The sequence below is a fragment of the Corylus avellana genome, chromosome ca8 (assembly GCF_901000735.1).
Source record: "Corylus avellana chromosome ca8, CavTom2PMs-1.0".
Lineage (NCBI taxonomy): Eukaryota > Viridiplantae > Streptophyta > Magnoliopsida > Fagales > Betulaceae > Corylus > Corylus avellana.
The window spans coordinates 22,920,889-22,944,767 of record NC_081548.1 but is presented as its reverse complement, the minus strand read 5'-3'; the positions used below and the strand labels follow the sequence as shown (position 1 = coordinate 22,944,767).

Sequence of the window (23,879 nt, the reverse complement as noted above, 5' to 3'; positions counted from 1 at the left end):
ACCCACGTGAACGTTCCCTCGCTCATGTCCCCACAGAGATCCTCCGTATCCATCGTGGGCCCCCACACAGCCCCTCCCGCCCCAGTATCACCCCTTGCCCTTCCGGTATCTGGGTCCCCCATCTCTCATCCCCTGCACGTGTCTCCTCATGCTTCGCACGTGAATGCCACGTGTCCCTCCCTCTGTCCTATAAATTGAGAACCTGTATCTTATATCCTAGACACAAAAGCAAAGAGAGGGAGACACTCTCTCACACGCACACAGAGTCAGTCGGACTCTTAGCTCTGTTTTCTAAAAGAAAAGGAAAAAACTTTTTACATATATACTGAGGGAAGAGCTAGAAAGAAGGAACAAAGAGTCCTCGTTGCCTTCATCTTTTGTTTTGCTTATGCAATCTTCTGACTGCTAAAACGAATAAGGGAGCAGAGAATCTTGTGCAACGTAGAAAATCTTTTAAAGTGCAAGCGGGCTTACGTTAGCCCTTCCTCCCACCCAATAACTCTGCCACAAGATTTTCTTCCCTCCTTCCCAGGCGACTGTACGGCCTCCTTCTTCCCTCCGCCGGTGTGCGCACTTTCCTTATCCTACACCACTTTCATTTCCTATATATATATATATATCGCTTTCGCTGGCTGGGGGTGCGGGATGTGTGAAAGAGAAAAAGATACGAAAAGAACAAACAAAAGCAACATAGAAATGGCTACGAAGCTACTTTTAACGTTTGCTATATATCGATTAATTGTCACCGTTGGATTGACCGTGGAGCCAACGGAGCTTATCCGGCTCGGGGTCGACGGTCAGCTCAGCGTTGACCCATCTGATAGGGAGAAGGCGTCGCTTGACTTTGGCATGATGAGCCGAGTCGAGCCGCTGGCAGTTTTCCACCCGGCCTCGGCGGAGGACATATCGAGGCTCGTCAAGGCGGCTTACGGGTCGGCTCGCGGGTTCACAGTCTCGGCGAGAGGGCACGGGCATTCCATAAACGGGCAGGCTCAGACGAACAAAGGGGTGGTGGTTGAGATGAGCGGCTCGAGGGGGAGGCGGCTCGGCTTCGGGAAGCCGGCTCTGCCTCGTGTTTTCGAGGAAGAAGGATATGTGGACGTGTGGGGTGGGGAGCTGTGGATAGATGTGCTGAGGTCTACGCTGGAGCATGGGCTTGCACCAAAATCATGGACGGATTACTTGTATTTGTCAGTTGGTGGAACCCTATCAAATGCTGGAATTAGCGGCCAAGCTTTCAATCATGGACCTCAGATTAGCAATGTCTATCAGCTTGACGTTGTTACAGGTCTTGTTACTTTTCTTGCATGTCATTTCTGGATTTCTATTTTTATTTTATTTTATTAAAAATCCTTTTTATTTTGGCTCATAAATGGGTTTTCTTGAACGTTCAACCATCTTAATATATTCTTTAATTATCAAAGTTGGTTTGTTAATAATAATAAGGTCGTATTCAGCATCATCGACAGAACTGTATAATTACTTTTCTCTTTTAAAATCTACCCCCGGGTATATATATATATATTTGCATTATTACTCTTTCTGCTCCAAATTAATGAACATTTTCATTTTTTAAATGGTATAATATCTTTTATATATAAATATATATGCCTGATCTTTTATGGATAAGAGTATTCTGACATTATTATTTATTTTGTGATGATGGATATATAGGGAAGGGTGAGGCATTAACATGTTCAGAAGAACAAAACTCAGAGCTGTTCCATGCCGTTCTTGGGGGTCTTGGGCAATTTGGAATCATCACTAGGGCTAGAATTCCTCTTGAGCCAGCTCCCCAGAGAGTATGTCTCTTTCTCTCTCTCTCTCTCTCGACGCACACGTACAGCACACACATGTCAACAATACATATGCATGATGGCTTTTTTAGTTGGTTCCAGGGTGGGGGCAACAATTTTCCTAGAATTTAGTTCATGACAAAACCTAAAAAGTAAAGCATCATGACCTAAGAATTTTGAGGTTGGGTCCATCAGAGCTTTTTAACCCATTCAAACGGCTGTTCCAAAGCTGGCAATGTTGTTGACGTGTCTTTTTGGTTCTCTAACGTGGACTCTCTCTCTCTCTCTTTTTGGTCTCTTTTTGTTTTTTTGTTTTTATTAATTAATTACTGTTTTTAATTTTTATTTACACAGGTGAGGTGGATCAGAGCACTCTACTCCAACTTTTCTGTTTTCACCAAAGACCAAGAATTCCTGATCTCTCTGCATGGGCACCCAGCAAGCCAGAAATTCGACTATGTCGAGGGTTTTGTTATTGTGGATGACGGGCTCATTAACAACTGGAGGTCCTCCTTCTTCTCCCCTCGTAATCCTGTTAAAATCACCTCTTTCAATGCAAACGGTGGCGTTTTATATTGCCTGGAAGTCACCAAGAATTATGATGAATCAAGCGCCAATAGCATCGATCAGGTAGAGACATAGATATATATATATATATATATATAACAACAACAATAATAATAATAATAAATTGATGACTGCTGCACAATAACAATAACTGCCAAAAAAAAGAAAATGTATTTTGTTTTGTGTTTTGGTTGCTTGTTAATATTTTTATTTCCACAAGACATCATAAATTTGAACACATGAAGCCAATGTCCTTTGTCTTTTAATATATAGTTGTTTGCCTTGTTCAAACTTCAAAGTAAGTGGCTCTAGGGTCGTTGGTGGGTGGTTTTATTAGGCGGCCAGTGTTACAGTCTACCCAAAGCTATGACTGTCTTATATATTAACATGACATTTCCAAAAAGTTTTAGTGATTGACGTAACTCTAAGTTGAAATAAATGAGTATGATTTCTTAGGGTTTGAAAGTAATTATTTAATTAATCCTTTTTCGATCAGAAAGGAAAAGAAAAAGAGAGTTTAGGTAAACATTAACATATATATGGTCTTGCTATATATTTATCCAACAAACCTAGAAAAACTGTTCAATTAGGATGACTGTTGTGATGTCATGTTAAAGCATCAGATTCAAAATAGCATGAATTATTATAGAGGTTGAGGGAGCACCAAACATGTCATTAGAGATGATTGGGTGTTAAAATCCAATCTTCCTTGGAGTTGCTCTCAAGCACACTAAATTAAATCATCTAATTATTAATTTAACATTTTATTCTCAGAATAAGTTGGAACATTCCACCATTATCAGTGTCCTTGTTGTATTATTATATATATAGTACTATCAGCTAGCTAGCAGAGAACAATTTTGGCTGCATATTTATTGAAAGACTAATCAGTACTCTTCAGTGGTGCCCCACTAATCCTCTTAGATTATATTATTAGGATTTGAAAGTGAATACTTTATATTAATATAATGCTCTTATAGAATGTAAATAAAACATAAAACATCCACAAGAAAACATGGAAGATCTTCTGTAATCTATCATCCCATCTGATCCTAAGATTGAACACAACTTTTTATCATATATTGACTTTTAAAATTACTAAGTTTATGCCGCCCACTCACCAAATTATTCCCTTCTAATTAATCTATCTTCCTATTTTTTAATTAACAACTGATAATTGGAATCGAACTTATCCTGACAAAAGCAACTCCATCTTTGTTTTTAGCTTTTTATAGTTAAAAAAAATAATGAGTAAATTTTTAGTTAATTAATTAAAATATATTTGCGCAGGAAATAGAGGCTCTGTTGGAAAAATTAGACTTCATGCCCACATCAGTCTTCACAACTGATCTGCCCTACGTGGATTTCTTGGACCGGGTCCACAAGAACGAGGTGAAGCTCCGGTCCAAGGGTTTGTGGGACGTGCCGCACCCATGGCTGAACCTTTTCGTGCCCCGGTCAAGGATTGCTGACTTCGATAAGGGCGTGTTCAAGGGCATTTTGGGAAACAAGACAAGCGGGCCCATTCTCATCTACCCTATGAACAAAGACAAGTAAGTTCCCAGATGCACATGATCATATTCATAGCTTCTGTCCTTTTCCTTATAAAAAGAACTGCATGCATGCAACATCGTTAAAACCCACCCATGACCTCCTCTAATTGCAGCTCACCCTCTTAATTACCGTTTGTTATAGCTTATAAGCGTTTGACACCGATAGGGATTTTGCGATTCGTAGCACCAACTCAACTCGCCCTATTATGCAAGCTGTGAACCTTCAATAATTGAGGGAAGGCATAATAGGTGGAGACTATATATTCAAGTGAAAATGCAATAAATGATTTTTAACAAGAATGAATTCGTCTCTTATACAAGATGTGAACATCCAATAATATTCCTTCTTGAAACATGCATTAATTCCTTACCAACAAAGTAATGAAGCATTTATTATAGTGGGGCTTTCTTTGTTTGGTCTTATACTGATCAGTGCTTTAATTTGGGAGCTTGCTTTATAGAGACATGGTTTCAACTGGGATATTTTAATAATCAGTTATTTTAAAAATTAAAGTTAATTAAAAGGAATAAATTAAATTATTTACGGTGAACAGCAGTAACATGCTTTTGGCTGAAATGGCATTTAACGTGATATTTCACGTCGACTGATGTTTTGGTGTAAACTATTATTTGACAACTGAAAAGAAAAAAAGTGAAAAAGCGAAATCATATGGACCCCTGGATATAATGCTCCTATGATTAGATCACGACATGTGGCATATTTAGCAAATGCTAAAAATGGACCACATGCACGTAGCTAACACAACTGGATGAGTATTATATGTTCGCCAGCTAGGATTGACAAACGAACCCAACAAAAATGAACGGTAATGATCATCAAGTGGGAAGATTCTCGTGTCAGGGAGATCTTCTCCATGGGACCCACTGATAGGATGGTATTCGTGTCCTGTTACAAACTAGTTCCAGAAACATTGCCGTTAGTACAGGTAACGACCCATCACCACCGCCCCCCCCCCCTCCCTCAGTGGGGGCTGGGTCCCATTCATTTTCGCCCCAAAACCATAAAATCCCAAACTACTACCATTTTGCACATGTTTTTCTTTTCTTTTCTTTTTTCTGTTTTTTCTTTTTTTTTTTTGGAAAAAAAAAAAAATTTATTTCGCTCATTGTTCTGTGTCTTTGGGTGGTGTGATTCTGTGCAGGTGGGACCATAGGACCTCGGTGGTGACGCCGGATGAGGACGTGTTTTACCTTGTGGCGTTCCTTAGGTCGGCCTTGGATACTGCAGATGAGACCCAGACGTTGGAGTACCTGACGCATCAGAACCGCCAGATCCTGCGCTTCTGTGATGATGCAGGGATCCGGCTGAAACAGTACCTGCCCCACCACACCACGCAGGAGGAGTGGGCGGACCACTTTGGAGATAAGTGGGCCCAGTTTTATCACAGGAAGATGGAGTATGATCCCCGGAGCATTTTGGCTACAGGCCAGCGTATCTTTAAGCCCTCCTTCACTACTACACTCGCTTCCTGCTGATCATTCATCAACAACTACACTAAATTCTAGTTATTTTAATCACCTAGGAATATTTTTGTACATATTTTATAATAGCCAAAAGGCCCAGAAATGTAAAAACAAGAAATTTTGTTTAAACAACTAGTAGATCGAATTATGGGCAGAATTTTTCCTCCAAACCTGATGAGAGCGAGGATTCCTTCAACTCAAGCCTGTGTACAATTCTTATAAAAAACAATTCTCGCCTTGAATAATTAGGGTGATTTAGGATGGGGTTTTTTGTCGACGTGGTGCAGGTCTAGTTGTTTGGGGGCGATTGGTATTGGACGGTGGAGATACGAGTGGGAAGGTGGGGTCCATGATTATCTTGTGCCCATGCCATGTTGTTGTTTGCAGTGCCCATGGATCCCAACCGCCCGTCTGGACTGCCTCTGGATGTTGTCTGCAGCTTCTTCACGCACAGCTGGTTCCGGTTCCATCAATGTGGATCGACGACGTCGTTGTTGTACTTTTACCTCTGTAGCTTTAAAATATTATTATATTGTGTTAAAATTCTGTAGTTCATAAGAAAAAATTTTGTTGCTTTCTTGTATGTATGTACTTCTCCGACCTTTGCAGTTTAACGAAGTTTGTTGTAGTAACGTCTATCACAAAACCCAGCTACTCGGAGCTCGATTGAGAATAATTTTTAGTAGCAGCAGCTCATTCAAAATTTTTAACTAAGTCATACAGGATCAATATAATTAGTACGACGACATTACCCAATCCCAGAGCAAACCCTCTCAGATTTGCTAGGCAAATACTACAAAGTTAAATTAGGTTAAAAGCAACATATTAAATTAAAACGTCACATTCATTTTTTAAATTACATGCTTTATTAAAAATGCACGTACAAATCTACATGCTCTACTAAAAATGAGTAATGATATTCTTCACCTATCGATAACCATTAAAAATACATGTAAAAATCACGTACATTTTACACATCAATTTTAATAGATCGAACTTTTTGAAAACTTTGTCCCAACGGTAAACTTGACCAACGGCATCTTTGGAACTCAACTTTTTTACTTTTTCTATGAAAAGCTTTGTGCCATTCTGTCTAACCTAACCTTTGTCCCTTACAAGCTTTATCACATTGCTCTCTTACCTCTTTAGCTATCTCCGCCACAAATAGATATATAGAAAAAAAAAAATGAAAAAAAGATTTAAAACAAAGAGCCTTGGCATTGGATCTTACTCGGTTTCATTTGGCAAGGCAATTAGTCAATTCTTCCTGTGTATCGCTACATTGAATCCGAGCTGCTTTCGGGCCCTAGGATAGATACATCGTCGGCACAATAAGTAGATAATAAGCCAATTCTGTGAGTAAACATCCGTTACAATCACAGTACAACAATCATTCACAAGTCGTGGACCAAGTTTTTGTTTTTCTCTCTTTTGGCTTAAAGTAAAGGAACAAGATGTTGCAGATAGGAGTATCTTCTTAGGATGTCTCAGCTTTGCTGGTAACTAAGATTACCTGTGTCCAGGTTTCTAGCCATGACAACTAACACGACAAAAGATTTTATTCACTTTAAGCGTCATGTCACTGCAAGAAGATAAAAGGTTGCACATCCATTTGCTCCACCATTGGTCCAGTGGCACCCATTGCAGCATAAAATAGACTAACAACAGAGAAAGGGGACATCATTGTCATCCAAAATGCAAGCCAACGAAAATTATCTACTCACAGATTTCAAAATTGACCAAGCATAGATTTCCCTGCTCAAGTAAACATTGATGTAAGTCAAGGTGGGCAATAGCAATATGTACTAAGATGTGGACAGCAAACTTTGGATGAAAAAATCAATAGATACAATGAGAACTTTGCTCGTTAGTCTAGCAGTAAATATGTAGTGTCACTCACAGTGTTGTTTGCATTAATTTGAATCATCCTCTGCTCCAAGTTGCTTCCCAAATTTCTTCAATGCAAGTGAATATATCACTTTCCTACTGACTGATGTTCCGCCGGCCACCAACTTGACAGCCTAAATGCACATTAAAATTGTCATAACCAATAATTCATCTCACATCAAGGTTCATCATAGAGGAAAAGCAGATTCATCTCACATCAAGGTTCATCACAGAGGAAAAGCAGAAAAGATTATTTCTAAACAAAAGGCAGTAAAAAAAAGGAAGTCATGATGAGACTTCACATGATGCAGTTCATTCCATTCCATGCTGAAACTTTGCTTCCAGTATTTCAGTTTGAAACATATTTCCATTAATTGGAGTTGTTCATTAATTTGGTGGAAATGTTTTGTTCTATGCATATGTGTGCGTCTGTTGTAGAAATTTCTAATTATTTTACAGGAAATGGAAAGTGCATGCTAAGTTAATAACCAGATAGCAACATACCCAGCATTGACTGTGGAAATGTATTATATACTGCAAAAGTATGTCCACGCGCATGTTTGTGCTGAAAAAATTGATGCCAAACATCTTTATAGGTTATGTAAAGAGCATAGTAACCAAATTTATGGTTTTTATTTCTGAAAAAACGTGTTGCTATTACCTCACCATGGTTGAATTGCACAAGCATCAAATTTTAAGTTGTCTTAGCTATCATGAATTCCTCATTTCCACTTCCAAAAAATTTCTATGAAGCCTCAGAAACAAATAACATGTATTAAAAAAACTTAAACTTTGTAAACTCTGTGAGAGGAAGTCATTACTGTGGAAAGACTATGCCCACTGGAGATCAAATTTCTCAATTCATCCTCAAGCTGACACTCTGATGGAGTTTCAACCGTAGATTTTGTCTTCCCTTCAATTAGTAGTGTAATTTCTCCCTTTGGTTGGTGAGTCAAGTACACTTCTTTTGCTTCCCCCAATGTACCCCGCCAAAACTGATGAGGCATCACTATCTTTGTTAGTAAATCAAGAATAATGACAGCCCACAAAGTATTTATGTCAAATAAATTAATACTGAATCTAAAATAAGCACAAATCATATTTTCCAAAATACATCAGCATTGACATCTAAAATTTGCAGAAGACACCTCTGTAATATTGTAGTTACACAAGAAAACAAAAAAAATAATGTTCATGCAGATGGAAATGAGTACATTGTGTTTATTGTTACCAAAATAATCTAGCTGACTCCCCTCAAATTGCAGAAAACAATGCCTACCGGAGTTCCACACCCCCCACCCCGTGTGCGTTTTTTAAGTTCATCTAGTTGAAATCCAATTTAAGTACCCAGTTACAAATCCAGCAAGTGAAGGTACAGGTCTTGAAGATACAAAGGCTGCATGAACCAAAAGCAGTGAAACCACAAAATCTGCATCTAAATACAAATTCCCAATCACTCCATACCTTTCACATACCGATCAAGATACTGACTTTTTTTTTTGGAACAAAAACATGTCATTCAATCAACTTACAAGTTATGTATAATGGTAGACCAACAAGCACATAGAAGCATTCCAAGCTATAATTTCATTTAAAAAGAAAAATTAACAAAGTAGTCTCAAATGGGAAATAAACATTTTTCACTGATTGTAAATCAGCATTGAAGATGGTATGTCCTTCCAGTGCTAAAGAAAGCTTAATGATGATATAGGAGTCCTCCAATAAGCCTACCAAGGCCAGGCAGGCCCACAGTTTCATAGGCCGCTCAATAATTATCAAGGATCTAACCAAAGTTGTCAATTTATGTCTGCACTGCTGTCGTTTGTTTCCAAGTCAGCTTATAAACTATAGTGAATTCCCTACAGTCAATATGGAAGCTTATGGGACTAGCATGTGACTTTTGATGAATTTCGATACAGCTACCAATAATAGGATGGGCCTTGCATAATTAGTTTTTAGGAAAATATTAGGGGTTTTAACTCTTTTACTAACAGAGGTTTACTGAACTAATGTGTAGCTCATTCATTGGTACTCGTTACATTTCTCTTAATTAATTGTTTTGTTTTTCTCAAATGAATAAGTTACACATCAGTTTAATAAGCCACTGTTAATAAAAGAGTTAGTACTCCTACCATTTCTCTAGTTTTTAAAGAGCTCAGTAAGCAGTCTTTTTGCCAAGAATTTTAGATCTGGATTATTTCTTAGATCTCACGAAACTAGAAACATGAGTTTCAACTTCAATATTTTTGCTACCTCTTGTTGCGTTTGTTGTTAGATCTTTCTCTTAACCCCTATCATTTTGTCTGATGGCTATCAAGGTACTTTTTTTTTTGGTTGCTGTATACATTAGACAATGATAGTACTGAAACATCTTTAACTTCCTTTGTTGACGTACCAAGAATGTGGTTCTCACCAAGTATTTTTTAGGTGCTACTTTTCATCATTTTAATAAAGATCAGACAAATGGGGCTTGAAGAGTAACCCCCCAAAAATAGAAGTGCCTTGAAGGCCACAGAAATCTGTTCATACTGCCCCATATACCCAATGAAACCAACTGAGACTTCATTCATAGTAAAGAAGGATTTTTTTTTTTTTGGGGTAAGTTACACACACACTTGGTGGGACTTGAACCCACGATCTCACCCTACACCTTGTTACAAAGGAAGGAAGTACTTGATTCATAGTACCCAATGAAACCGATTGAGACTTCATTCATAGTACTTTATAAAGAAAGATTTTTTTTATTGGTAAGTTACACACGCACTCGATGGGACTCGAACCCACGATCTCATCCTCCAACTTGGTACAAAGGGAGGAAGTACCATTTGAGCTAAAGCTCATTGGTAAAGAAAGATATAACAGATCAACAAATATGTTGCTGTCACAAACACTGTTAGGGAGAGAAACACCAAGGGAATTAAACAAGTGTAAATTAATATACATATTAAGACACCGCTTCTAGCCCAAAAGCCTAAGCTAATGGGCTTGAGTCCATTTAGGTATATTAAATACTATTTCTCTTTATATTTTCTCAATGTGGGACACAAACCTCACAAGTGTATACACGACAAAACTCCTTCTCACTTGTGAGTCTCTTCCACATTGACCCAACTCCACCTCGCACAAGAGTGTCACACATACTCTAAGAGAAAAGACACTCTTTTTATCGTAGTCAAACCAAACGCGTCAAACTAAGACACTCTTATCAACAGCAGTGAAAGCTAACCATGAGCTCTAATATTAATTGTTAGGGAGAAAAGCACCGCAGGAATCAAGCAAGGGTAAGTTAATATACATGTTTGGACACCACTCTAACCTAAAAGCCTTAGCAAATGGGCTTGAGTTCACTTAGGTATATTAACTACTATTTTTCTTTATACTTTCTCAATGTGGGACACAAACCTCAAAAATGTATACACAACAAACATTGTGGTGTCGCTTTGGCCTAATATAATTATTTTCATCATATTTAGCAAGAAAATATTATAGCTCAATTAAGAAAGTTGGTCTCCAGACAGCATTACAATCCAAATTCTCATACACCCGATGAAGAAATAAAAACAAGATGTAAATTGTGACCGACATATAGAACCTACCTCTTCATGCATTTTTGTCATCTCCCGAGCTATGACACATCGTCTGCAATACAATTGTGTATGAACTGTCAAAGCCAATTCTCACTAATCACTTTTCTACTAATGCAAGTTCATTTTTTGTGATTTATCATTATTGCATGAACTGAATCATAATTAGAACTTCAATGGACTGAAAGCTTGTATAACCAGGTTTGTGATCTATCATTAAGAGGTGGGGGGTGGGGGGGAAGAAAAATGAGCACATATTGCCAAATAAGAAAGATAAGCAAGCAGTTCATATATTCCCTGCATGGCGACCACTATAATAGATGGAGCATTTTCAATTCTATGTAAATAAGAGATGCATAAGACATAGGTAGATGAAGGATTTACCTCGAGTCACCGAAATGTAAAAAAGTTTCTTCAAGAAATTGGTTAAGCTTGTGTGGAGGAACATAGAATATTTGAGTTGTCATCTCATTTGCAGAAACCATCAGCCTTTCTCTTCTCGATCCGGCATGTTTAGGAAGAAATCCAACTGCAGCAGTATATATGGTATAAGGTTTAAAAAATCCCACTACTGCTTTGGACACCACATCCTCCAACAAGCATGTCAGCCCCCAGTATTGGTAAGAAAATTACCAAATGTAAATTCATCAGTAGCCAAACCGGAGGCCGAAAGAGCAGTTACCAGAGCTGAAGGCCCAGGGATGGGAATAACAGGAATATTTTCGTCCACACATAACTTTGCCTGCAACAATATTTCACGTGTGCATTTCAATCTTCAAAATAAATGAAAAATGAAAACTCAAGTGCAAACTTCCAATAATAACGTGAGTATATTTTGAAACCTTACAGTATCTAGAATATAAATGAATTCACCAGGTAATTCCAAGTAACATTGAAAATGTTGAAGCGAAACAACCATATTTATAATTATTATATACTTTTTTTTTTCCAAGAAAATAACATCAAGTTCAAATAAAAAGTTGAGCCCAAACAAATAAACACACATGCAGAAATACCAAAAAAAAAAACTCATAACTAAAACAATTAAGCAGATTCACTCAAACCAAAATTGTGATTCGCATTCTAGCACTGACAACTTGAGAATCTAGGGCACTGTTTCAGAATCTAAAAGATGCCCACGAAAGGTAAAACCGCCAATCTGATATTATGCTTCGCTTTCTCTGCAAGCCATCTGATGTCTGGCAGCTCAATCATATAGCAAAAATAGGACAAACTCATCCACAACCTCAACCAAGTAAGATCCCGTTCAGCCCTGTTTGAAAAACCAGCCCAATTCTTACCTAGCTGGCCTACTTAGCAAGTGAAAGAAGAAATCAATAACAAAAATAAGATATCCATTTTTATGAAATAATGGCATAGTATATAAGATATGACAATTAACCTTCAGAATCAGAGTCCTCAGCCCTATCCATATCTATATCCATGTACCATATTCAGAATAGCACTGAAGTACTTCCGCATCGTTCTACTGCATTTTAATTTGACTCGACTTAAGCTGAGAAATGAGCATCTACTTTCAATAGAAACCATATGAATATACATTTTACCACAATAAGCGCTAGCACGCACGTAACTGAATAAGATTGGCATTATAACTTATCATTCAGAGTAGAGTACATGAACAAATAGCAAAAGAAAAACACACATAATTGATAGGAAATGTTAAATTTAATCATTTAATCAATGTTCTAACACTCCCAGTGTTGGACCAAACAAAACGTGAAATATTTTAATTAATACTGCGTATAAACTGAAGAGTCAAGCCTTGAGCTCAAGATCACGACTCTGATATGATATTAAATAATCAGTTATACCAAAAGCTTAAAGTGAATAGAAAATAATGAATTTGATCATTTAACTACTATATTATCACTCACCAATTCCATGCCAGGATCACTTATGCCCGGTGTACCGGCATCGGTTATCAACGCCACGATCTCACCCTGCTTTAGCCTCTTTAACACAGCCTGTTCTCTTTGAGATTCATTGAATTTGTGATAGCTCAGCTGAAATTAGATTTCAATTCTAAGGAGTACAATCAGATTCACAAGAAGATAAGGCGACGTTACAAAGAAACGTACAAAGCTTGTAAGAGACTCACAAGCGGAGTTTCGATATTGTAATGGTGAAGCAACTTCCCCGAATGCCTCGTGTCTTCTGAGAGTATCACAGCCGCTGATCTCAGCACGCGGAGAGCGCTGCATTGGCGAATCAGACACATAAAGATTTTGAAATTGATAGTTGAAACGGTTTTAGTGATTTTCTCGAGTGAAGCAAGTACCGTAAGGTGATATCTTCGAGATTTCCAATTGGAGTTCCTACAATATATAAACCAGGCTTAAGCAGGCCCTGCAACGAGATTAAGAAAATCGCTTACAAGCGGAAATGTCTAAAACGAAAAGAAAATGGTTAGGGCTTACGCGTTTTGATGATTCTTCGGGGACTGATGAGGAATCGCTGGAACAGAATGCGACGACGCCAATTTTGTTATAGAAAAGAGAGAGGGGCCGTCGGAGAGATGTGAACGCCGGTCGAATGCGGAGGAGACTAGGGCCTGGTCGAGAGCGCCATGAATATAAAGCAGTAGTGAAAGAAAGCGCCATCGAAGGAAGCCGTAGAGTTAACATCTGGTTCTTTGCACCGCCGTCTTATCAATCTACCCGAATCCCCTTATACATAAGGCGCTAATTTGAATCAACGTTTATCATTGGGTTTGCGCTCCGTTTTCGTTACAGAAAATATTTATAGTGATACTATAAAACATTTTTTTTATTCCCAATCAATCTTTTAATTATTATTTTTTTAACAAAAGCTGGTCTAATAATTATTTATTTATTTATTATTATTATTTTTAACATAGCTGGTCTAATAATTAGTTGTACAAGATAATTGTAAAATTAAAATTTAATTTATATCATTTCATTGTAATTCCCTCGAGGAAAGAGAAAAGGTGTTGACAATTTTTCTTCTTTTTTAATTTTTGTTCACAAATACAAGGGAGAAACAACCTAACACAACAAAGATGAGAAGAAACAAAAAGAAAACAATGGAGAGGGTTTAAGGTCACTGATATATATAATTACAAGAGAATGAAGAAAATGAAAATATTGTTGCCACTAAGTACTTCTCACAGGATCGGATTCCCTAGGAATTGGAGATTCGGGCTCGGACAAGGAATAAGAAAGGGGACTTAAGGTCCGAAGGTGCTCAGACAGATTGAGCAGTGGGATACAAGGCCCACCTGCCCGCCCATCTTAGGACCCAGAGCCCCCTCTCATTTACCTATCCAAATTCCTCGAGCTCCAGCATGATTCCAAGAAATACCAATCTTTTCTCACAAGGCGAAGACATTATTTGCCCATATACTATTTTACTATTGTATTTAAGCACTTTGTTACCAAAGGCCACCCACTTAAATACCATTAATCTGTATGCAATACATCATACACAACTGTGAAAAATGTTAAGGGTTGTCGGTGCTTTCAGGGGAACACGACTTTCCACCATCCCTGATCAATTCCCCAAACCCTCGTTTTTATACGTAGGTATTAGATTATCCAATACCATTACACTTTATCATCATGGAACCACCATCTTGTCTCCTTGGGAGATCTACCATTCCTACAGTTCTTCACATAACGATCATTGTCCGCTGGTCGTTGCTGCACAATAACAAAATGTATGATGGTGAGAAAGAGGTAAAAGAGGAGGGAGGGGGTTTCCACAATGTGAACCAAACCTTAACAGTTGAACTTGATAACATGGATAGAATGCTGATACAGATGGAACTGACGGTCATGGCTGGAGACCATGAATCATACAAGATATCTGCAAATACAGAACATGATTCTGAACGTCAGCTTGTAGTGCAATTGGCCATATACTTGGTTGAAGAAAACAAATGAAAAACAAAAACAAAGTAGTTTTTACCAACTTTCTTTTACATCAACCAAGGACTAAGGTAACCCTTTTTTGTGTTTTTTATTTTCACAACCTTCACGTTAATAACCAATATTTTTGAGCAGTAAATATAATGCAGTTATCAATCAAGAAGAAATCTATAAAACCCGGTGCAGTCACCTGGGCAGCTTCCTACCAAGACTACTATGTACCAAACTTTGGAAGTATTCCATTGGGTTGGCAAGAACACCATATTCTAGAGGGAAAAGTAAACCAATCAACTCACTTAGCCACGTGATAACAACAAAAAGGTGCGCACGCGCACAAGCACACGTAATTAACTCGTTATTTTCTTCTCTCTTTTTTTCTCCTTAATTTTTCCACAACCAAATTGAAGGTGAAGTCCATAGACACAGCAAAAACAATTATGGACTAAGCAAGCTCAGTTTCTTCATTTTGTCAATGATGAGGTATGAGAAATCACATCATTTGAAGAATAGAGACAAGATTGAAAGACACGAATGGACAAGCAGGATTCATTTCATGGATTTGTTTTAAATGTATGTGCCCTTATATGCGTGTGTAACTAAATTGTCATATATCAACATTTATATATATGAATACATGTTTAGCCGTGTAAGATATATGTAATATGTGCAATCTAGTTTTGGTGGCTAGCCTAGCATAATTGGTCCGCCAAATCTCACACGTACTTCGTTTAGCAATAAGGAAGAACTCAAGTCAATAAATTTTCACAGCTTAGCATGACATGTCAGATGATAAAGCATGAAAGGTCTAAAATGCTGTTGGATATCAAAGTCTTGAAGTAAAACTCCAAAAGCCCACAGCCACAATTCCAAGTTTAATATGCCTATGTGGTCCAGAGTCTCCAGGCCTGATAGAGAACATCTTGAGAATTCCCCACTACTGCCTACCAGCCAACTCCTCAGATTTTTAGGTGTACACGTGTTCTGCATTTCCCACCTCATGCCTTCAGACAAAGTAGGGTCCATAACATTTGCCTCATAAACTTGACAAAAAAAAAAGAATTTTTTGTTGTTGAAATTCACACACATTATCTGTGGTCCTAAGTATCTATTTTTAATTATTTCTCAACCAACATTGTGTTATGTGTGACTAACCGTTGGAGAGAGAAAGAGAGAAGAAAAGTTGGTGTTTGACCATTATGACTTGGTACACCGACACTAGAGCAACTCCGGGTGCAGGCCAGTAACATCATCTTGCATCACTTCTCCAATACTTTTCTAGGATAAAAATATCAAGTGGACAATTTCTTCGATATCTTATTCTTTCGTCGGGTGGAAAGATTGGCTGATATTTCTGTCAAAATTATATACCTACTAAATGTATAAAATACATAAATGCGCCTAGCATTAAGTAGTACTAAGATTTTTGTTAGCAAATTCTGTGTCAAAATTTGTTGTCTTGCAAGTTTAAGTCTAGTGGTTGAGTTTGTTCAAAGTTGAGGTTTCAAAACTGGGTTTAACTTGAAGATCACAAGCTGTCGGTCGGAACTCTGATTGCTAGCCGTTTGAACGAGATCTTGGACACCTCAGAATTCCAGATTCGAGAGCTCCAGTAGCAGTCCTGATTGCAGTACATTCAAAAAAAGGTTCTTCAGACGCAAAAATTCAAGCTACCCGAGAAGCTTGATTGAAATGGTGATCGCACAGCGTTCGGACAGGAATTGACAACAAATAGCTACGAGAGTCTCGATAGCAAGGACGATCGTGGAACGTTCAAACGCAATCTTTTCTCAAGGTTTCACAGAGACTTTCGTTAGCAAGACTGATCGCAGATGGTTCAAAAGCCAGTGGTTTCAAGCTTTGTTCGAGAAACTCGGTGGCAATGCCGGCCGCACCATGTTCAAACGCCACTAGCTAAGAAAACATGAAACCCTACCTCACATCCGAACATGTCACTAACCCATTCAAATGTCGCTGCCTCATATTGAATTTTTGCTAAACCGACTTGTAATTAAAGTATGTGTTTTCTCTCATTCTATATAAGCCTCATATACCATAACTTCCATACAACCTGAGAGGCATCGTATCATTGTTATGAGAGAAGTTTATCATTGTTCTTAAGCCTAAACAGATCCAAAACTTATCTTCGTTTCATCCTTGCCATTAACCCACAGAAAAGCCTAGAGTCACCAGATTCTGGGTTCACGGACGAGGTTTATTCGAGTAGAAGAAAGCTAGAGGTCCTAGAGCTATTGCAGTGAGAGGTGAATGTGTCGATTATTGGTGTTGCAAGATTGGATCTTCATAGTTACAAAGGTTTTGTAAGTAATAACAATTTGTAGCACAAGTCTTCTATGGTAGATGCCTTTGGGGTTGGTTGGCCCCAAGAATGATTTTTACTTTTGAAGAATTATTCATAAGGTTTCCACTTCTTCATCAAAATCTGTATGTTAATTGTTTTATTCACTATGGAAATTGATTTGACAGTTGGCTTGGTAATTGAGTGTTTAACAACTTGGGGTCTAAATCTGGAATTTCAATTTTTATCTTCAAATCAGTTGTCACAGCTACTAGATTGCAATAATCAGAGGAGGTTGCAGTTTTTCATTAAATATTGAACCTATGCTAAGCTAGAACATTAAAAAAATAGTGACGAAGAAGCAGAAATCAATGCCAAAAAGTGGAAAGCAATAGTTGAACCAACTTCAAATTACTAAAAAACAAGACATAGTGAACAATTTCATGGAAAAAAAAAAAAAAAGAAAAAAGAATATTCCATTGAGAATAACCAAGTCAAATTCCTCTAACATTATATTCCTATCCAAATATATATTGCAAGCACCATGTGCAAAGTACACAAAGAAGGCCACTGCCCAATGTATTTATTTCTATTACCAGCATAAATCCACATTCTACAGAGATAAGTATCCCCAATTTTCCAAAGACAGGCAGCCTCACACAAATTTTCTAGAATAAAAGACAAAAACCCAAATAATGTGGATCAGAGCATGAGGAAATACATCAAATATAATGACACGGCAAATAACATCACGTCATATAGTACAGTGATTACAAAGAATTGAACGTCAAACTCAAATAGCACGTAAGAATCACAAGGTCTATGAATATATGTTAATTTAATAGACTGTATAGAAGGGATTTCCTCCATCACAGGTTGGAGGAGAACTTTGTCCCTACTTTATAGGGAAATACCCAACAATAGCTCACAGCTAAGCTTAAGATTATTATTGGTTCTGTTCAGCTAGTCATAACTCAACAGAGTACAGGGGAAAAACAAAAAAAAATGAAGAAAGAAAAACACACAATGGTGTACCTAAACAGATATGGCCGTTGCTATAAATGTGCGGGTGCAGAGGAGCTGGGGGCAGAAAAATCACCTGTCAAACCAACACAAGGACATCAGAATCAAGACCAATATGAGAACAATTCAAACAGAAAAAATTTCATCGAGTTTTCATTTACAAAGACCCACTCCACTGAGCCTAATACAGTTTAAAGTATAAATTGTAAATTTCCTATATTTTTCCGCGACCAAACAAAGGGAAAGAGAAGGAAAGAAACAAATTGGGGTCCATTATTTACCTGTGGTGCCTCCATAGGGTAATGCTCAGGAAAATCAACCTGAAGCTGGTAGGTTTCATTTGCGTACAGAGTCCCTGGAGCTCCGTTGACTTCGATCACCCATCTTTTATAGAAAAGCACAAAACAAATCAGTAATTGTAACTTTTAAAAAAAAATATAAACTAAACTAAAATCATATTGTCAAAAAGTGAAAAGAGTGAATCAGAGCGAGGATTGAGTGTAGAACCTCTGAAGATTATCAGTAACTTTGTGTTTAAATCCTGCAGGAGGATTAACCTGCCACTCCACTAGCTCTTTCTGGAGCCGATTGCAGGCGATCTTGCTTAGAGCCTAAGCGAGTGCGGTAGGTAATTTTACGAGTAAATGGAAAATTACGCAAAGATTGACCAAATTAGGGTATATATAAACACAAACCGCTACACCTACATATATTACATATACATATATATAAAAATAAAAAATAAAAATTCTAAGCACATATATAATTACTTATATAAACACAGACACAGAGAGAGAGAGAGAGAGAGAGAGAGAGACCTTGCGTGAAGGGGAAGAAGAGCTGGTCATGGCTTCCAAGACAGACAGAGAGAAACAGAGAAAAGAGAGTGGAAGTGAGAATTGGGGTAAATGAAATGTCTACTGCGTGAGAACATTTTAGTCAAAGGAAGAAATAAAATTGAAAAAGAAAGGCCATGGAAATCGGACGATCTAGACTCGTCTACTTTTCTTTCAATTTCTCGTATCGCTTGTGGGCCCCACTAACGAACAATTCAGAACCTTGCTGAATTTTGCAACGCGGTAGTCACACAATTGAGAAATGCTACAATGCAATAATATTCTCATATTTTGCCCATCAGAAGCTATGTGGCAAGCATCTTTTAATATTTTATTATTAAAAAAATTTTAATTTTTAAATCCAAATTAAAACAATAAAAAACTTTTTAAAAAATTTTTTAAGGGGTAGCCAGCCACACGCCAGTTCTGATTAGGGGTGGCTTCGCCCTTGGGGAACCACCCCCAAGGGCCATGGGGGAGGCCAAAGCCACCCCCAACCGCCCATTGAGGGTGGCTTCGAGGGCCACGGGGGTGGTTCGGCCACCCCCAAGGGCTAAATTTTTTTTTAAAAAAAAAAAAGAAAAAATGGCCATTGGGGGTGGGCCTCCCAAACCGCCGACCAAAACTGGTGTGGCCGGCCACCCATTGCAACTTTTTTAAAAAGTTTGTTTTGGTTTTTTTTTGTTTTAATTTTGATTTAAAAATTAATAATAAAATATTAGAAGATGCTTGTCACATTGGCTTCTAATGGGCTAAATATGGGAATGTTATTGCATTGTAGCATTTCTCCACACAATATATTTGGATTCGGATCCCCTCCAATGGGAGGAAAAATTGGAGAAACTCTAATTATTAATCTTGGCCGTCCAACTTTCATCCAACAGCCCACACCATGTCACGTGTCCCACTCAATTTTAAATAATAAAATATTAATTATCTTTTAAAAACAAAATAGGAATTAAAACAATAAAAAATTAAAATAATTTTTTTAAAACTATGGGGTAGTCGGCCATCCTATTTTTGCCACCTTGGGCCTTGTAGCCACCCTAAGGGCCGGTTGGATGTGGCTTCGTGGCCCTAGGGTGTGGCCGAACCACCTCCTAGGCCACTCCCAAAGACCAAATAGGGGTGGCTTCCTAGGACCCCAGGGGGTACTTGGCGCCATAGGGGTGGCCGACTAGGGCCCCGGGGGTGACTGGCCACCCCAAGGTGGCAAAAATGGGGTGGCCGGCCATCCCATAGTTTTAACAAAATTATTTTTATTTTTATTTTTTTAAAGATAATTAATATTTTATTATTTAAAATTAAGTGGAGCACGTCACATGATGTAGGCTGTTGGATAAAAGTTGGACAACAAGATTAATAATTAAAGTTTCTCAAATTTTCCCTCCCATTGGAGGGGATCCTGATCCCATATTTTTCGCCAACAGCTTTTTCGCTTCATTGATGAACACCAAACCAAGGCCCATCCGTGCAGAAGTGTAATTCTTTTATAGTCATAATCTAATGTTTAATGTTTGAATAAATGTTTAATGTTTAAACAATTGTTTAATGTTTGAAGAATAATTGTTATGATGTAGATCTCATTCTTTATGGTTATGAAGTATATATATATATATAGGAACGGTGTTTAAAAATATTTTTAAAGTTTTTAAGGAACGATCTCCCCATTGTAAACTGAAATGTTGAACATTCAAGAAAAGTAGCATGTATGATGTAGCAAGTTCTATGTATAAGTTTTCATTTATATTTGTAAAATATGTTGTTTTCTGCCTTTTATTTTATGATCATAAATTAAAGACTTTAATAGTCATATTCAAAATATAAAACTGTTTTTATTTATATCACATATTTAAAATTAAAAAAAAAAAAAACTCCTAAAACACATTAAGTTGTCACTCAAAATCAGATAAAAGATTTCAATCCCTCTCCTCACTTGATTTGATTTCTTCCTTAAATTAGAACTGTCAACTTATGAATTCAACACAAAATTAAAGAGTTCAAATTTATGAGTTTAATTTATTTGATTAAATTAATCAAATTATAGTTAATCCAATTTGTTTGGCTCACAGTAAGCGGGCTTTTTACCGATTTCAGATCCAGTGATTACATCCCCAGGCGTTTTTGGAAATTTGGGTTTGGATTAGAAAACATCTTTCCAGACAAGGCCAGCATCAAACTTTTCGTCGTAATTGGGATCGTGGGTTTGATTTTTTTTTTTTTTTATTATTTCTAGGTAAGATGGCAAATCAGCATCCAATTCTGTTTTTAAAAAATTAATCAATTTTGGAGTGTGTCGGCTCAGATGTAGCTGAAAAGTCACATGAAATATGTCAAATAATTGTTTATATATATATATATATATATATATATATATATTTTCCTCTCCGCAATATCAAGAGAAATTGATAAAGAAATAAATGATACTAAGGAACTAAATAGGAATAGGAGATTATGGTTTATAAAGATTGGATCCGGATCCCTCCAAATCGGAGGTTCTCTAATTATTCATCTTGGCCCCAACTTTCATCCAACAATCTACGCCATGCTATGTGTTCTACTCAACTTTAAATACGAAAATATTAATCAACTTTTTTTAAAAAAAATAAATAATAAAATAATAAAAAATTAAAATAAACTAATAAAAACTATGGGGTGGTTGGACCGCCCCCTAGGGCCAAACCCATAAAATGAGGAGGTGGCCGGACCACCCTCAAGAGCCAATTGGGGGTGGCTAGACCACCTCGGGGCCACGGGGGTGGCCCAAGGGCCGGTTGGGGGTGGCCGAAGCCACCCCCATGGCTCAGGTGGGGTGGCCAGCCACTCCCTATGGCAAAAATGGGGTGGTCCGACCACCCCATAGTTTTTATTAGTTTATTTTAATTTTAATTTTCTTTTTAAAAATTAACTAATATTTTATTATTTAAAATTGAGTGGGACATGTGGAGTAATGTGGGCTGTTGGATGAAAGTTTGATAGCCAAGATGAATAATTGAAGAATCGCTAATTTTCCCTTCAATTGGAGGAGATTCTAATCCTAAGATACCTTATCTAAATAATTGTTGATCGAATAATAATTGTTTGTATACTTTTGTTTTTATAAGCAAGAAAGATATATGGAGAGAGATCATTGTAGCTATTCTGCATGTTAAGAGCCACACAAGAGAGACATAGTCCAAAAAAAAAAAAAAAAAATTGCAGGAGCTTAATCAAGTCCGAATAAGTTATAGCTTAACCCAATTGTCTCAATACATCAATAAAACTCAATGCATTTAATACTAATAAAATTTATAATTCTCATTTTGATAATCGAACTTTCACCTTATCTTATCGTGTAACTTCCTCTTGAAAGTGGGCAGGACTTTAATGCACCATTCATGAATTATTTGATATGAATCTAAAGATTCAGATTACTCTCCTACTTTTGATACATAGTCGCAACTTGCAGTAGAATATGAACCAATAATTCGTTTCTTTTCTTCTTTTTGTGCTTGGACAGAAAGAGGAACTTATCCGGCTAAGTTTTTTAAATTTAATTTATTTTGATAATGGAGCAATCCCAATTATCCTATGACACTGTGTCACTAATCATTCACTAATTAGGCTTATCAAATAATAAAAAGAAAAGAAAAAAAAATCCAACTACTACTACTGAATATTGGACAAGATACTTATAAATGTTTTTTTTTTTCCTAGGCATTACAAGGCGACAAAGGAAGAGGATTAGAAAAATAAAGGAGAATACAAAAAGAGAGGGGGGGGCAGGGCATCCCAACAAATATGATAATACAAACATTTTCGTGCAAGAAAAGGCTAAAAACAATGTAGAAAAAAGTAGCTGTTAGAAAAACGATGCTTGTTGAGGCAGAGGAGCACCATCGCAATTGTCCAGCGAGAGAGGCGCTCGGCAAAAAGGCAATATTGAGTCCTTGACTATAGAGATCCAAAACCAAAAGAGACAGTGAAGTGTAGTCAATAATTTAGTACATAACATAAAAATTAGGGCTCGTTTAATTTGCGAAATGCGTATTTTATTAAGAAAGGGAATAATTATTCATATTCTCTAGTTTGGTAGCAACACATATATCATAATTGGAATTAAACAAAAATTACTAAAAAGCCCATTTGATTTATAATTTTTCAAAATCTCGCCAAGGCCCTCTAGGGGTGGCGCGGCTACCCCCCATTGCATCAATGGGTGGCCATCCACCAAATGTTTAACCAAAATTTTTTTTTTATTAAAAAAAAAAAAATTGAAAAACCTTATCCTTCTCATAAAGAATAGATATTCTTCTAAAAAAAAAAAAGAGAGGAATAACTATTATTGTGTATAAGAGATTAATCATTCTCATGAGAATAACTATTTTCAAGAATAGACTCTTACCAAATAAAAGAACGACTATTCCATAAGAATAGTTATTTCATTATAGTGGTCTATTTCACAAATCAAACAGGCTCTTAATGTTTGTGTGTATAATGCATGCGCTAGGGTAGCGCATGGGTTGCACACAAGGTTGATGCAGCGGAGGTGGGTGAAGATAATTGAATGGCACCGACTGGAGGAGCGGGCATTTTTGTAATAAATGTAGCTTCCAAAATGTAGACAAAAAATAATAAAAGAAAATAATGACGAAAAAGGAAAATAGAAGAGGCAATTTCTTCCCTCCTTCCCATTGGCCATTTGCACCCAAAAAACATAAGTCCTTAGCTAAAGAGTACAAAATATCCACAAGAAAGAAGAGCCATCAATTTCGGAGATTTTCTTGTTGGCCCGTAAGTACAAGTGGATGCGATCAATCAATTTTTTTTTTTCCTATTGCATTCAATTATTTTCATTGATTTTTACTTATAATATTATTAAAAAAAAAATATTAATCAAATTAGAATAAAGACGGAAAATTTCTTCTAAACTGGTATGGAGGAAATATCCTCTAATCCATA

The 23,879-nt window shown here is 37.1% G+C and overlaps 3 protein-coding genes across 3 annotated transcripts; 1 reads left to right on the top strand and 2 right to left on the bottom strand.

Moving 5' to 3' along the window:
• The first annotated feature begins 239 nt into the window (after window positions 1–239).
• On the top strand, window positions 240–6,009 carry LOC132190518 (cytokinin dehydrogenase 5). Its single transcript, XM_059605530.1, has 5 exons — window positions 240–1,288; window positions 1,675–1,802; window positions 2,151–2,426; window positions 3,654–3,916; window positions 5,080–6,009. Exons 1-5 carry the CDS (start codon window positions 646–648, stop codon window positions 5,411–5,413), a joined length of 1,644 nt encoding a protein of 547 aa, XP_059461513.1. The 5' UTR covers window positions 240–645; the 3' UTR covers window positions 5,414–6,009.
• Window positions 6,010–6,320: 311 nt separating this feature from the next.
• Window positions 6,321–13,603, bottom strand: LOC132189792 (uncharacterized). The gene is made up of 10 exons (XM_059604584.1): window positions 13,314–13,603; window positions 13,175–13,242; window positions 12,995–13,091; window positions 12,771–12,899; window positions 11,506–11,614; window positions 11,257–11,401; window positions 10,885–10,927; window positions 8,110–8,283; window positions 7,302–7,422; window positions 6,321–7,156 (listed from the first exon to the last, which is right to left on the bottom strand). The coding sequence occupies exons 1-9, from the start codon at window positions 13,518–13,520 to the stop codon at window positions 7,315–7,317; spliced, it is 1,080 nt and encodes a 359-aa protein (XP_059460567.1). The 5' UTR covers window positions 13,521–13,603; the 3' UTR covers window positions 6,321–7,156; window positions 7,302–7,314.
• A 330-nt stretch (window positions 13,604–13,933) lies between these two features.
• On the bottom strand, window positions 13,934–19,055 carry LOC132190438 (probable ubiquitin-conjugating enzyme E2 18). The gene is made up of 6 exons (XM_059605429.1): window positions 18,921–19,055; window positions 18,610–18,713; window positions 18,384–18,486; window positions 18,115–18,178; window positions 14,633–14,721; window positions 13,934–14,555 (listed from the first exon to the last, which is right to left on the bottom strand). The coding sequence occupies exons 1-6, from the start codon at window positions 18,948–18,950 to the stop codon at window positions 14,460–14,462; spliced, it is 486 nt and encodes a 161-aa protein (XP_059461412.1). The 5' UTR covers window positions 18,951–19,055; the 3' UTR covers window positions 13,934–14,459.
• Window positions 19,056–23,879: the final 4,824 nt, after the last annotated feature.

Bases quoted from the DNA above. Each gene is read 5' to 3' on its own strand.
- LOC132189792 (XM_059604584.1), bottom strand. From the start codon at position 13,520: ATGTTAACTCTACGGCTTCCTTCGATGGCGCTTTCTTTCACTACTGCT. The intron at 11,615-12,770 runs GTGAGTGATAAT...ATATTGTTGCAG, and splicing joins GTGATCCTGGCATGGAATTG to GCAAAGTTATGTGTGGACGA. The intron at 10,928-11,256 runs GTAAATCCTTCA...ATTGTATTGCAG, and splicing joins TTACATTTCGGTGACTCGAG to ACGATGTGTCATAGCTCGGG.
- LOC132190438 (XM_059605429.1), bottom strand. From the start codon at position 18,950: ATGACCAGCTCTTCTTCCCCTTCACGCAAG. The intron at 18,487-18,609 runs GTTCTACACTCA...TTTCTATAAAAG, and splicing joins GTTACTGATAATCTTCAGAG to ATGGGTGATCGAAGTCAACG. The intron at 18,179-18,383 runs GTAAATAATGGA...TTGGTTTGACAG, and splicing joins ACCCTATGGAGGCACCACAG to GTGATTTTTCTGCCCCCAGC.
- LOC132190518 (XM_059605530.1), top strand. From the start codon at position 646: ATGTGTGAAAGAGAAAAAGATACGAAAAGAACAAACAAAAGCAACATA. The intron at 1,289-1,674 runs GTCTTGTTACTT...ATGGATATATAG, and splicing joins TCAGCTTGACGTTGTTACAG to GGAAGGGTGAGGCATTAACA. The intron at 3,917-5,079 runs GTAAGTTCCCAG...GATTCTGTGCAG, and splicing joins TACCCTATGAACAAAGACAA to GTGGGACCATAGGACCTCGG.